Source organism: Vigna radiata, chromosome 8 (genome assembly GCF_000741045.1).
Source record: "Vigna radiata var. radiata cultivar VC1973A chromosome 8, Vradiata_ver6, whole genome shotgun sequence".
In the NCBI taxonomy this organism is placed as follows: domain Eukaryota; kingdom Viridiplantae; phylum Streptophyta; class Magnoliopsida; order Fabales; family Fabaceae; genus Vigna; species Vigna radiata.
In genome coordinates this window covers 37,436,192-37,451,296 of record NC_028358.1, presented here as the reverse complement: position 1 = coordinate 37,451,296, position 15,105 = coordinate 37,436,192, and the positions used below count along the sequence as shown (strand labels likewise).

The following is a 15,105-nucleotide window of genomic DNA, read 5'->3' as shown; positions in this document are numbered from 1 at the left end:
ATATTCACCTTTTGTTTTTCTTTACAAAATTCAAAAAAACTAATTCTACCTAAATTTTTTTGCTTTATTAGCATTTCAACCTAAATAAATTCGTGAAAAAATAATCAATTCCTCTAAATTTTCACCAGAGTAAAGTTAAACAAAATTAAATATTCTATTAAATATTTTATCATTTATAATTCTTAATTTTAATTATTCATAATATTAATTTTTATTTATTAAATAATATTACAATAATTACTGTTATTATAAATATTTGTCTTATATTATTTTTTATACGCTACTTTTATATTTGATCCATTTAAAAAGGTATGAGATTCATGAAAGTATCCTAAAAACTAATTCGTGGAAATTTGCTTGAATGTATATATCAGACAACATTTTATAAGTTAGAAAAATTTCATCACTCAATATTCTAATAATTTTATTAAATTTCAAGTAATTTCTTATTGTTTATTAAATATCTAAGTGTCACAGGTTTTTTTTATTAATTTATTTTTATTTTTAAAAAAACGGCACTCTAAATTTCAGAGGGTAAAAACTAAAAGAAAAGACATTTTGGCGTAAGGACAGAGAGACCACAGTTGATTCTCTCATGATTGCTGTCTCACCTCTTACCTATGAACAAGGCAAAGACCTTTCCGAAAAGGTCAACCATTCCCATTTCAATTCGATTAATATACTTTCATTTCATCCTCCACCATCTGCCAATTTCATTTCTTTCTTAAGCAACGAAACACAATACTCTCTTTCAGCTCATGGTATAGCTGGGCTTCAATTCTCCACGCTGATTCTTCCTTTTTCGATCATTTCCCCGTAATTCCCTCACCTGGGTACCATCAATCACCTTCAAGCTCATAGGCACCTTCGATCTTGTGGTCAAAGTTTGCTGCTTTGACTTTTTCTCAACATGGGTGGGAGCGAGAGCTCGAAAGGCGTGGTTTTGGGTCGTTTGGTTGAGTTCATCAAGGAGATTTCTGGGTTGCCAGAGTGTCAGAACTTTTGCAAGAGGGTGTATGGGAATTTGGTTCGCAGGGTGAAGCTTCTGAGTCCGCTCTTTGAGGAATTGAAAGATAGTGATGAGTCCCTCAGCGATGAACTACTCGAGAGCTTTGAGTCTCTCTTGGTTGCTTTGGATTCAGCTAAGACCCTTTTAAAGTCTGTCAACCAAGGGAGCAAGCTATATCAGGTATGCCTTTTTGGTTTTGGTGAATCTTTCCAAGGGTTGAATTTCGTGTATTTTTTGCTTTTGTAGGCGATTGTAAAGAGGTCGAAGGAAAGATGTCTCTTCTATGTCGTTAAGCCATTTATAGAATTTCTTATGTACAAACAATCTAAAACACTTTCTGAAGTTTAGGCATTATGACAAAGCTAAGGAAACTAAATGTTATGATCAAACTATCTAAACAAACTAAAAAACAAAACACGGAAACAGAGAAACAGTATCAGGAGAATTATTGGATAGTATCTCAATATATCTTAAACAGTCCCCCTCCAAGTTGAAGAAGCATATTTATCATATGCATCTAGCTTGTTACTGTGTGTGCTATATAGAGGCCCCACAAACACTTTGAAAGAGTTGTCAAGTTGATCCCTGTAACACACAGACGAGGTCTTGATAACACTGGGAAGGTCTTTGCTATGATGAAATGACAATTAAGACTCAGTAATCGAATCGTGAAATAGAAATCTCTAATGTGAGAGTATCCAACAAGGCCAAGTTGGGAAGAAAAGAAAATAAATTTAACCCGCGAGCAGAAGCTATTTGCAATGTTTAAGTGCCTTGAAATAGTTAATCTAACCAAACTAAACACTTCAGCAGAATCTACCTTCATTCTCAAACCATTTTGCAGAAGCCATCAACATCATCAGACGAGAAAGAGAGGCTTAACCATCATTTAAGTTTGAAACAAAAGAAAAAGAATGTCAATGCTTTACTACTACTAAGGGTGAAAGCACACAATGTCCAAATAAACGTAAACTAATTTTCAAGAATAGTAGAGATAGGCAAACAGTCTGAGAAATCTTGAACTAAAGCAACATCTAAGATTTTGGTGTCTTAAAGAGTTTTCGTGAGATGTACGGAAGTGACCTTAAGGCAATATACCGATGCGGTGGTCACCCCTTGGAGTAGTTGATCGGTGGCTCCGGAACAAAGCAAAGAATGAGGCCAAGGTTTGTATGAGAGAAGGCAAAAAAGCTGAAAAAGGAAAAGAGAAGCTTCGAGGGTCCTATGCATAGGAAGGAAAAACCACTTTTCATGGTGGATATGAACACTCTACACCATATTGTGACAGAGAAATATTTTTTCTTGCATACTGTCGAGTGATCTGTGCAATTATTTATATGCAGAAAATCTAAACCAACCCCTTAAATTTAGGAATTAGGATCAGGCTATATAAATTCATTTACTCAAGTGACAATAGCGTGATAGTTTTACATTTGGGCTTAAGTGGGTTTGAAGTGTGTCCATAGAGCAAGAGATTATAGCATCTGCAGATGCTGTATGCCTTCTGGTTTAGTTTTGTCACCTAACATCTTAGTTGATCCCGACTGTTAATTTTAATCTGATTAATGGTTTACATGTCTCAGGCATTGAGGAGGAATGATATAGCAGACAAATTCCAACAAGTAACTGAAAAAATTGAAGCTGTGTTGAGTGAAATTCCTTACTACAAACTTGAGATATCAGAGGAAGTTCGAGAGCAGGTAAACCTTTATCATATATTGGAAGGAGACCAGCAATACCATATACATTTCAACGACGGTTCAAATTCCTATCATTTCTTTCCACTGATCATATTTGATTTCTGTGCTTTTAAATTTCTGAGTGATATTTTTGGCGAAGAGAAGGAAGCATCTTATGTGCCATATTTTTCACAACTATTTTAATTCTCTTCAGATTGAACTGGTACATGCTCAATTCAAAAGAGCTAAAGCTCAAACGGAATTTGCTGATATACAACTTGACATGGATATGGCAATGGTACAGAAAGTAAAAGACCCTGATCCTGCTATACTAAAAAGGCTTTCTGAGAAGTTGCATCTGAGGACAATAAATGACCTAAGGAAAGAGTCTAGTGAATTACATGAATTGTTGATCACAAATGGTGGAGAACTAGGAGACTCTTTTGAAATGATCACATCCCTTCTTAGCAAGCTGAGGGACTGTGTGCTCACAGAAAATCCGGAAGTCGACACAAGTGAATGTGAAAAATTAACAATTAAGCACAGGTCTCCCGTGATCCCAGATGATTTTCGATGTCCTATATCTCTTGAACTAATGAAAGATCCTGTTATTGTCTCTACTGGTCAGGTACAATCTGACATTGTCTTTGTACATGGTACTGCTGTATGGTGTAAGTTATATCATTTATAAATTCTTCTTTCCTTTTACAGACATATGAAAGATCTTGCATTCAAAAATGGCTTGATGCTGGTCACAAAACCTGCCCCAAGACACAGCAGACACTTGTCCATACAGCCCTTACCCCTAACTATGTTCTGAAGAGTCTGATTGCTTTGTGGTGTGAAAGCAATGGTATTGAGCTACCAAAAAAGCAAGGTAGTTGTAGAACAAAGAAATGTGGTGGAAGCAGTCATTCAGATTGTGATCGAACTGCTATCAGTGCCTTACTTGATAAACTGGCGAGTAACAACATAGAACAGCAAAGGGCAGCTGCTGGTGAGCTCCGCTTGCTGGCTAAGAGGAATGCAGATAATCGAGTGTGCATTGCTGAGGCCGGAGCAATACCGCCCCTTGTAGATTTGTTGTCTTCTTCAGATCCTCGAACCCAAGAGCATGCCGTTACAGCGCTTCTCAATCTTTCAATCAATGAGAGTAACAAAGGAACTATTGTAAATGCCGGAGCCATACCAGATATTGTAGATGTACTAAAAAAGGGAAGCATGGAGGCTAGAGAAAATGCAGCTGCAACTCTCTTTAGTTTATCAGTACTGGACGAGAACAAGGTGCAAATAGGTGCAGCTGGAGCAATCCCCGCCCTTATAAAGTTACTTTGTGAAGGTACTCCCAGAGGTAAGAAGGATGCTGCTACTGCAATTTTTAACCTATCTATTTATCAGGGTAACAAAGCAAGAGCTGTAAAAGCTGGTATAGTAGGCCCGCTGATACAATTTCTGAAGGATGCTGGGGGTGGAATGGTAGATGAAGCACTAGCTATATTGGCAATTCTTGCAAGCCACCATGAAGGCAGGGTGGCGATTGGTCAGGCCGGACCGATCCCTATTCTAGTTGAGGTTATACGAACCGGCTCTCCACGCAACAGAGAGAATGCTGCCGCCGTCTTGTGGTCATTATGCACAGGAGATCCGCTGCTATTAAAACTAGCAAAAGAACATGGTGCCGAAGCAGCACTGCAGGAGTTATCAGAAAATGGAACTGATAGAGCGAAGAGAAAAGCTGGAAGCATACTAGAACTCTTGCAGCGAATAGAAGGGGATGATAATCTGCGGAATTCTTAGCCTCAGTGTTACCTCATTATATATTTTTCGTAGATGATCAGAGAATTATGCATGTATGAACCATGGCCACCTGATAATAGTGTTTTCGTCCTTTATGTTTTGAATCCAGTAATGGGGTGGCAAACTTTTGCAGAAACTTTGTATTATGTTTGTTTATTATCTGTCTGTATACGAAATGTTGTAAATTGTCTATTGAAGATGTTATGCGAGGATTACAGAAGGAATTAGTTTCTGCTATTGTCTCTCACCACAAAGTTTGTAATTCTTGGAACTTCCTATTTTAGTAAAAGTCAACATTTAAGGTAGCAATTGTGTCCAATAACCTCTCATCAAACTATACTAATAAATTTCTTTATATTGATTATGTATTTCTACTATTTAATCAATGCTATTAGGCTTAATTAAGTTAAGTCTGTCATAAATATATATGTTTTCAATTGATTCATTTATTAATGCTTTTTTCTATTAAGAATTTACGATTTTTATATCTTTCAATTGATTTCTGTTTTACAATTTTTTTTCATTGATGTAATTGTATTTTTGACGCTAAAAAGTATAAAATGTAATTAATTTAACATTGATACTAAAAAATATAAAATTTTTTAGTCAGTACAATTAAATAAAAATATAATTTTTTTAAGTATTCAATACGAATTCCACTATTTAATTTTTTTAAGACATTTAACTATTGCATTTTTTAATTTAGTATATTTTACTTATTCATTATATTTTTAATGACATATTCATCTGTCATGTAAAAGGGTTTTTAAAAGTCAATGTGACATATTTTTGTTAAAATTTAACAAAATTAAATCGTTTTGGCATTTTTAAAACATTTTTTCGAGGCAGTATAATATTACTTATTTAATAGACTGATAAAATGTGCAAACAATTTTATAAATGAGTGCGAGATGCTTTCACTTTTTTTTTTTTAACTCTATTATTCGTTATTTTATGGTAATAATATTTGCAAAAGTAAGATAAAAATAAGAGTTCATTTTGTATTATTTAATATTTAATGTATATTAAATAATCTGTTACATAATACATCTTATCTTATACCAAGGTCAATAAGACAATATTAAGATAACATTCAAAAGTTAAATAATTGATGCAATGTTTTATTATAATATAATGTTTGTAAACTTTATTATAGTTAATATTGTTTTTAAAAATTCTGAAGAAAAAACATTTGAATAGTGTTTGTTTATTTTACTTAATAATAAAACTTTTTAACTAATTTATTTTTAGTCCTTAAAATTTAAAATGGATATTTTTTTTTAAATCGTATTTTAGTTTCATAAGTTTGAAAAACAATGGTATAAATTTGTAAGGTTAAAATAATTTTCCAAAGACTTTTAGCTGAGATAATATGTTAGAGGAACTAAAGTTGTATTTTTTAATTCGAGAGATTACAATGTTTTTTAAATTTAGAGAACCAATTAATCTCAAATGTTAGAAATTAAAAATATCATTAAATATACTTTTATTAAAAACTTCTTTTTCCTCTAAAAAATTTTTATGTTGAATTTCATCCCTCCAAATAGTTTTATACATTTTTAGTCATCGAAATTTAAAATTTTGTTTTATTGTTAGAATAGTATTGATGTAATATAAAATGTCAAATTATAACACATGTAGAGTATTTAAAAAATATTGCAATCATTTTTCTTTATTATCATTTTTATTATTAACACAAAATAAAACACAAGCGCACACTATATATATATATATATATATATATTTTTTTTTTTCATACTAGTCATAAATAAAAAATAATATTAATACCAGTCAATCATATTAATTCACCTTTGCTTCCGTAGGCTTGTTTCTCACGCGCCCTCCACCCTCCCTCCGTCGTCATCACTCTTCGTCTCTGATTCATTCCTTCAGCTGGCAGGTTCGATTCACAAAACCTTCGATTCACCGCGTACTCTCAATCTCGATTTCGAGCTTCATTTTCTTATGATTTTTCAACTCTAATTGTGTATTCCGAATTGTTGCTACCGTTTTTTTCCTGTTTTTTTCCCCCTCTGAATTGTCAAATGCTTTTGTGTTATCGCACCGCGTAGTCTGTTTCGTGTGAGTGAATTGCTAAAGAGCTCAACTGAAGTGTTCGTGTAAGCCGAAAATCAGGGATCTGCCTCTGTTCATAGTTGTTGAATCGTGTTTTTGGTGTTTTAGTTAACATCGCCACAGAAATGATAATAAGGATGCGTAATTGTACGTTTGTTGTTTGGCTCTTTCAATGCTGTGCTGTATTAAGTTTATTTGGAGTTTGCTGCCTATTGAATTTTAATAATTGTCTGAAACTGCACTGAAAATAAATATGTTTACTTAAGAATGGAGGTTTGTTGCTATGTTTTCTGGCTGTTGCAGAATGACAGGGAGAGTTGTCATTATATTGTGCATATATCATTTTCGGTCAAAAGTTTCTGATTTTGCTATTCCAGTTTTTACACTATGTTTTGTTGTCTAGAGACTAGTGCGCAAGTTGAAGTGTTGTTTTAAATATTACACAAGTTTGCTTAAGAATTTTCATGGTTCGTTTCCAGTTAAAGTCTAGCGAATTCTTATTTGAGTGCAATTGTGTGTTTTTAGTAGATGGTACCTGACTTTTATGTTAAAGCAATATTAGCTTTTCTTTTTATTTGTTTTAATTTATATTCACGCATTTCAGTTAAAGTTGTGGGTTTGCTGGAACAAGTTAATCCCATACCTTCATGGTGTGTGGTGACACTGAAGACTCGACATGGGAATTTTTGATGAGTTACCTTTGCCTTCAGATAAAGATGTAAGTGNCACCCTCTTTTGATTTATGCTGCAGATAATATTTCCTTGTGCCGTTTTAATTAGATAATCAGGAGATTTAATTGCATTCCTTAATTAGAAGGATTAATAGGCTGACAATATANTTTTGATTTAATATACAGGACCACTGGTCGTGAATTATAGGGATAAATTGTGTTTATCATATAGTAGGATTTTCTGTCATTAAGTTTTCTGTATTCTATTTAAGAGCAATTGCTCTCTTTTGAATATTAATCAGAAACAAATTTTCTTTGAATATCAACACTCTAAAATCCTTGGGAGCCTGTGTGATATTGCACAGCCTACAATGCTGCAAAACCACAACCCTTTCTTTTTTACGCTGTATTCGCCTGTGCAGCCTACATTCTGGAATACCACAACAGTTTCTTTATTCCACTGTATTCCTTCTAGGCCTGTATTGCCACACTTCAAACCTNAAAAATGTCCAATACTCAGAGAACCCTTAACCAGTCAGAGAATTTGGGTATTGTTGAACNGCAAAATATTCAACTAAGGCTTAGGCTTAATAAGAACAATGACCTAAAATGGTCTCACTTTGTCCAAACCTTTTAATCTCNATGACAACCCTCCATAGTCTTTATATCCCAAATTTGCAGCTTAGGACGAGGCAAATGTGGTTGTACCATCATAGTTGTGGAATGCCATGACANCAGAGGTGAGTGATGCTTACATGTTTATGAAGACAACTAAGGAGATATGGGATAACTGTAAAGCAAATTACTCCAAAGTTGGTGATGCTGTCCAAATCTATAATACAAAACAAGAGGGTTACTTAGTCAAGGAGTATGCCCATACACTACAAATTTGTGGCGGGAGTTAGACCATTATGAGCTATTTGAAGCAAAATGTAATGAAGATGTTGACCTACTCAAAAGCTACAGGGAGAAGGACAGAATCTACAAGTTTCTGACACAATTAAACAATGAGTTTGACCTTGTTAGAATTTAGGGAAGGACTTATCCTCACTCAATGAGACAATGGCTGTGTTTCAGGCAAAAGGAGTCTGTAGAGGAGTAATGTTAGAACCCCAATCAANTGACTGTTCAACCTTGCTTGTACAAAACAAGGGGAAGAAAGTTGGACAAGGGCATATCACTCCATTTGGAAATGAAGTAGGAGGAATAGATATAGCTGAAGGGGATAATAAAGTCTCCCTTTGGTGTACTTATCTTAAGAAGTCGCAACACACTCAAAACAAATGCTGGAAAATTCATGGGAAGCCTCCAAATCCAAATTAAAATTGGACACCTAAAGGAAATCAAGGTGGAGGACATACTAAAGTTCATATGTCATAAATAGGCTCAGTTGAAGGCAATTATTCATAACCTACCACAGTCTAACACAAAGGAGATTATGAAATTAAAGGGGTTGTTGGACATGTCAATAAAACTTTCAAACTTAGGCAATTGCTCCTTAGCATTTGCAGGCAATATTCCTTACTCCCATGCAACGCATTAAATTCCTATAAATAAGGTGTCAAGCTAGTTGATTTTGGAGCCACACACCACATGACTCAATCATCTACTGGGTTTATATCTTATAGACCTTGTTCAAGCAATAAAAAAATTGCACTTGCAAATGGAAGTTTCGTTATAATTGCTAGAAAAGAAGATAATATGATAAACTAGAATCTAATTTGGAAGGATATTTTCTTGTGCCCAAATTATTTGCCAATTTGACTTTTGTAACAAGCTTACAATGGATTTACATTGTTTGGTGTTTTTTAATCCTACAACCTGACAATTTCAGGATTAGGAAATGGGTAAGATGATCAGACCTGTTAAGGAAGACAATGGATTCTACCTTCTAGAGTATACACAACACTAAGAGTCAACTTCCTTTGTATTTTTTGTGAGAAATCACTCATTCTAATAAAGAAAAAACCTGATTTTACTATCTCCGTTTAGGTCACCCATCATTCAGTACCCCAAAAATTATATTTCTTAGTTTATTTCAACAAGTTGACATACAAATGTTTCATTATGATATTTGCGAATTTGCAAAACATAAGCAAGTTGTATTTCCCTTTATTAATAAAAGAATGGTTGTTCCCTTTGCATTAACACATAGTGATGTGTGAGGGCCATCTAGTATTCCCAATTTGTTTGGGGCTTGTTGGTTTGCTTATTTATTGATGATTGCACTTGAGTGTCATGNGCATTTCTCTTGAAACAAGAAAGTGAAGTGAGCCAAGTTTTCAAAAACTTCATTCAAATGATTAAAAATCAGTTTGAGACAACCATTAGAAGAGTCCATTTAGATANTGCCAAAGATTGGGTGGAAAAATGATAAATTAAGCACCTTATAAATGTGACTCAAGCTTCTCTTCTCCATAAAAATGTCCNAAAACAATATTGGGGAGAACTTGTTTTTACTGCTAGCTATTTGGTCAATCATTTACCCTCCNAAAGACTAAAGAATCACACTTAAGAGAAAAACATCTCATTATCTCAAAATTAAGTTCCACTAATACTCTACTATCTATTGAGTCTAATACTTCAACTACCGAGTCTCGTCCTATTTCTTTTCCTAATTATTCTACTTTTCTGTCAAGTCTAAAGATAATTGGAGAACAAACTCAGAGTGTTACCCAACCATTGCAAGTATACTTACGAAGGAGAAATCCTGTTATTCAATCACCTCAAGTATTTGAGTCTAACCTACACCTTAAATAGTGACATTAATGAAGAACAAAATATGCTAGGCGTTGAAGTTCAGGATCTTCAAGTTGCAGTAAGGAAAGATGTTAAAACATGACTATGTACTCGAAAGCCAAGGTACCCATTGTCACATTTTGCATCTTATGACATTATCTAGTAATTACAAGAGTTTTCTTAGTCATCTAAATATTGTCACCATTCCAAAAATCGTGGATGAGGCATTGAGTAGTAAGGATAGGGAAAATGCTATGAAAGTTGAAACGGTTGCTCTAGAAAAGAATAATACTTGGGAGTTGGTGGATCTACCTTAAAGGAAAAATCTTGTTGGATATAGGTGGTATTCAGTGCTAAGTACAAGGAAGATGAGACATTAGAAAGGTATAAGGCAAGGTTGAATATTTTATAAAAAACATATTAAAAAAAGTTAGAATTGTTGAGTAGAGGTATAATCTTCTTTAGTGTAATAATAGAAGACAAGAAAAGAAAAGCCAAGGCGGCTAAAGCAAAATTTTTGGGTTATTTTATTTAACATTGGGTGGCCACATGTCTTTATTTAAAACGCGGTTTGCAGTATCGTCACGTGTCGGCAGAGTTTATTGAAATATTCAAATGATTTTGCCCTTTTATAGAATAATTCAAAAATCAAATTTCAAATAAAGGTCCCAATATGAACATTTTCAGTTGATTCAGTTTTCAAAGTAATAACTTGTTGCCAAAAAATTGCTTCACCAATCTACAATTGTAGGAATTAGTTTTTAATTCATTCTCTACTCTTTAAGGATTATTATTATTATTATTATTTTTGAAGTGAGCATGTTCTCAGTTAAAGTATTATTTTTGACAAAAATATTTTACAACTACACAATTTGGTATAATAAATTTTTATAACTAACTTTTAAGTTTAAATGTCTTTTAGTTAACTCAATATATAAAAAAAATCTAATTTTTTATAAAATGTATGAATTTTTGTTATGGTATCAGAAAAAGAGTTAATTTGATCTGTAATTTTCTAAATTTTCAATCCCTTATTTTTAAGTCTCTATACAAATAACATTTATCCTATAAATTTTATTAATTTTTTTTAAATGTCATATATTACTAGTATATTACAGTTTGTCGTGCAGAACAATTACTTGACCTTTTTAAATATATAATAACCATTCAATTAGTATCGTATCAAATTATAACAAACAATTAAAAAAATTCAATTTTTTAAAAACTAAAAACAAATAAAAAATATACAGTAACTAGAATTAAAAACCAATTATTTTTCACAAATTTAAAATATATTTAATTTTCACTAAGTACGCAGGTGTTAAACAGTGTTTTAAAATACTATTTAAAGAATGAAGAATGGGAATTTTCTTTTAACGAATATTACTGGTACATGTCATTGTAATTTCAAATACATCTTAATGTATTCTTCCTAATTTTTCTATTATTAAGGATATTAACCAGCAAGACGCATCAAGCTATTTATTAAATTGGTTGAATTTTAAAAAGACTGGGAAAAGCGATAAAAACAAAGTTTTCACACAGTTTTAAATTGAAAGCTAGAAGGAAGTGTTTAAAAACTAATAATAATAATATATATGTTTTTTTTTTCAAACTGGAACATGTAAATCAAACAACCTAACAATCATTTTAGGGTAAAAGAACTGATTTGGCTTTTGTAATATATTTAAATAGGTCACGTTTATAGAAATTAACAGGTCATCTTTCCAGCTGTGAAAAAAAATTAATCTCGTTAACTAAATTTAACGGCAGAAGCTTAATTAATTGAAATTAACATTTATAGAAACTCAATTGGGAATTCGAATAAGATAAGGATCAAAATGGGTATACCTCTCGAAAATAAAGATAACTAAATAGTTTAAACTTTTATTTAACTAGTAATCAAATCCTTTATAAAATTAGTTGACCAAATTATGTTTTGAATTAATCAATTCATGAACTTAGTTTGGTTTTATTCATAGAAAAATGTCTTTCTATAATGACCTATATTATAATGTATAAAAATTATCCGTTATAATAAAAACATATTATAAGATACTTTTATAAATAAGTTATAATATGAAATGCAAATAAATTTAAAACTTATTATAACGTAGTTTTATATTCATTATAATCTTTTCCTCTGTAATTTTTTCATTTTCCCTCTCGCATCAGGTTTCTCTCTCTTAGTCTCAGTTTTTCTCTTCCGCTTCTCTAAACTCTTATTTTTCTCGTTTCAATGGCTTTTCTAACTCCGACAACCCTCCTCCGTGCCTGTGGTTTTCTCGGAGAGCATTTCCCGTTGTGTGCGTCTTCCTCGAGATTTCAGTGGCTCTAGAGCTTATCTTTCACCATCACAGAGCATCTTCCTCTCCTTCAGGTTAGTGTTTCTTCCGTATTTCCTTATCTTTAACCGATTGAAACTTCATTTAAACACCATTTCACCTTCGATCCACATCTTCCACCGATTATAATCGCATTTTACCGATTACAATCCCTTTCCACCGCTTAAAACCCCTTTTCCACCGATCAATCGGTCCATTCTAGGATTTCTTGGTTCTTTTAGGGTTTTGCACCGATTAAACCATCAAGTTCTCTTGATGCAATAGGTGCCATTATGGTAGGCTCTCTGATCAGCAAATGGCTTTGCTGCAATATCAGCATGAAAATCTTCATTTTTTGAGCGAGGAGGTATACAAAGAATTGAAGCATTCATTTACTATTTGGTTATATATAAGCTCTAAACGATGGTAGCCATGCTTCTGGGATCCTTATTTTAATTCTTTTAAACTTTTGAGTGCATGTTTTCTTCCTTTACCGTGGAGCACTATATTTAGAGAAACTTGGTACAAATTCTCAATTTTAATCATTGATTCTATGTTTCTTGCACATTTAAAACAAGCTTGCATTTCTAATTTTGTTACTGGATTCAGATTTCNATTTTTTACTTGCTCTTAAAAAAACTTAGGTTTTCTATATTTGGCAAAAATTGGGGATACGAAACCAGGCTTATGATATTTTGAAATTGATTGTTCCAGTTGTTAATTAGCATTGTTATAGATGAATTTAGATGTTAAAATAATGAATTCTCTAATTGCATTTCATTTTAGCTAGTTAAGTACTCATTTTACTTTTGCTGTCAAAATTCTGATGCATTAGTTTAGTGTCTTTTACTGCATAATCTTTGTTTACATAGTGACTTCATGATTCCATTGCATTTAACCAATTTTGTTTACATTTCATGCATATTTTCATTGATATAGACGTGTTCCAGTTATTAATTTAAGTTGTGCAATCTAGGTAACATTATGCTTCTGATTAATTTAAGTTCTTTTCTATATCTTTTCATTCCTATATAATGTGCATTACCATTGGTGAATAAGGTGCTGCATCTGATTTGATTTTCCATTTCTCTTTATAGGCAAGCACGTTCATGGCTTAGCTCATGCTGCCTCTGGATATCATAGAGTATTTGAAGAAAATCGCAAACTATACAATCAAGTCTAGGATCTTAAGGGTAGATTGCTGATTGACTGGCTTCTTTAAGATTATCATTATTTATATTTATCTCCATAAAGCTAAGATGGTTAATTTTGTTTGATCAGGAAGTATTAGAGTGTACTGTCGGTAAGACCCTTTTTATCAACACAGCAAATTTATTCGAGCACAGTGGATAATATAGAAGATGGATCTATCACAATTAGGATCATTATGTGTAAGTAAATATTGACAAAAATTCCTGTCTTGCTTTCAGCGGAGGTCTTCTCTAATATGTAGCCACTCATTAGGTCTGTTCTTAATGGTTACAATGTTTGCATATTTGCTTATGGTCAAACAGAAGAGTGATTAATATGGCTATAATAAAAATTTGTTAGCAAAATAAAAGTAGTTAATAAGAAATAGAAAATAAAAAAGTAATTTAAATTTAGATATGAATTTATAATTGAAATGAAGATTGTAGTAGAAAGAGAGAGATGAATGAAGAGTAAAAGGTGGGGGTAAAGGTAAAAAGAGGAAGAAGCTTTTCTTATTGAGTTATAAGAGAGTGATTAAAGTGATGACAGTAAAGTAAAGAAAGTGAAGGAAAACACAGAAAAGGGAAAGTTATGAAAGTGTATATATAAAAATCTTTCTATATTACATGCAAAACCAAATCATTGTTGCCACTCTCTTTGCTCAGTAATCCCTATAAAAACTCTTCCTTTATATTTTATACTCACTCTTTACTTATAAATAATGTATACATAAATAACAAAAGTGCTGATAATTAATAAATAAAGTTCTCCAAAAGATATCAATACAAACAATGGAGGCTTCCAAAAATACATGCCTTAATGCTCGATTATCACTTTCCACTTTTCCTAGTGTCTTTTCATATATAAAAAATAAAACAATCAAAAGGATCTATTCTGTTATGTTATATCCCTATGCTACAATTTTTATACAAAGTCCAAAGTAACACTTTTTGCTTTTGAATATTGCATGAATAATCTGATATTGGGCTGCTCTGTTTGCATCAATGCTTAATGGTCTTGTTAAATTTTTATTATAACCACTTATTAGTTATGAACCTGTTTGGAACAATGGAAGTATCTTTATCTCATTTATTGTTTAGTTTGGAACATCTTACTAATTTTGCATATCATCCTCTGCTTTTGGCCTTTTTATCTCTAAAATTTTCAGTGGCATATCAAGTTCTCTTCTCTATCACATGCATTGTATAAAAGGTATTTTTTTTTTATTGGAAGACTTTTAGGAGTAGATCAAAGACTGGTTTTAGAAGCTATCTCTTCTAATATTTTTAATATAAATTGCCAGTGTTTTGTTTAGCAGGCAAAGTAACAATAAAAATCACAGCTCTATGAAGAAATGAATTAACCCCACTAATTTTATATTATTGATTGCTTGTTAATTGGTCTTTTACTGATGATTTAATTCCACAAGAGGAATAGTCTTACAATTATAATTTTCTAATCTGCATTATGTTTACTTAGTAGATTACTTAACTCGGGGACCACACCAAACAAGTGAAAATTTCCCACAGCTTGCACAACTGTTATTGTCATCTACAAGCAATACACACATTGAATCACTGGCAGAAAATCCCTTAGTCAAGAAGGTCGCTATCTAATCA

General features: G+C 32.3%; 2 protein-coding genes and 1 long non-coding RNA gene across 3 annotated transcripts in view; all 3 read left to right on the top strand.

Moving 5' to 3' along the window:
- Window positions 1-553: 553 nt before the first annotated feature.
- Window positions 554-4,718, top strand: LOC106772497 (U-box domain-containing protein 14). Its single transcript, XM_014658924.2, has 4 exons — window positions 554-1,189; window positions 2,593-2,709; window positions 2,903-3,316; window positions 3,400-4,718. The coding sequence occupies exons 1-4, from the start codon at window positions 911-913 to the stop codon at window positions 4,483-4,485; spliced, it is 1,896 nt and encodes a 631-aa protein (XP_014514410.1). The 5' UTR covers window positions 554-910; the 3' UTR covers window positions 4,486-4,718.
- A 1,571-nt stretch (window positions 4,719-6,289) lies between these two features.
- The window catches only part of LOC106771767 (exocyst complex component SEC8), a 40,650-nt gene continuing 31,834 nt past the window's right edge, over window positions 6,290-15,105 (top strand). Inside the window, exons 1-2 of the mRNA XM_014657761.2 lie at window positions 6,290-6,385; window positions 7,166-7,279. Coding sequence (XP_014513247.1) covers window positions 7,238-7,279 — 42 coding nt within the window. The 5' untranslated portion in view covers window positions 6,290-6,385; window positions 7,166-7,237. The remainder of the gene's footprint in view (window positions 6,386-7,165; window positions 7,280-15,105) is intronic.
- On the top strand, window positions 12,714-15,099 carry LOC106771769. The gene is made up of 4 exons (XR_002669360.1): window positions 12,714-12,817; window positions 13,393-13,488; window positions 13,577-13,686; window positions 14,966-15,099. It is a non-coding gene; the product is annotated as an uncharacterized LOC106771769 (long non-coding RNA).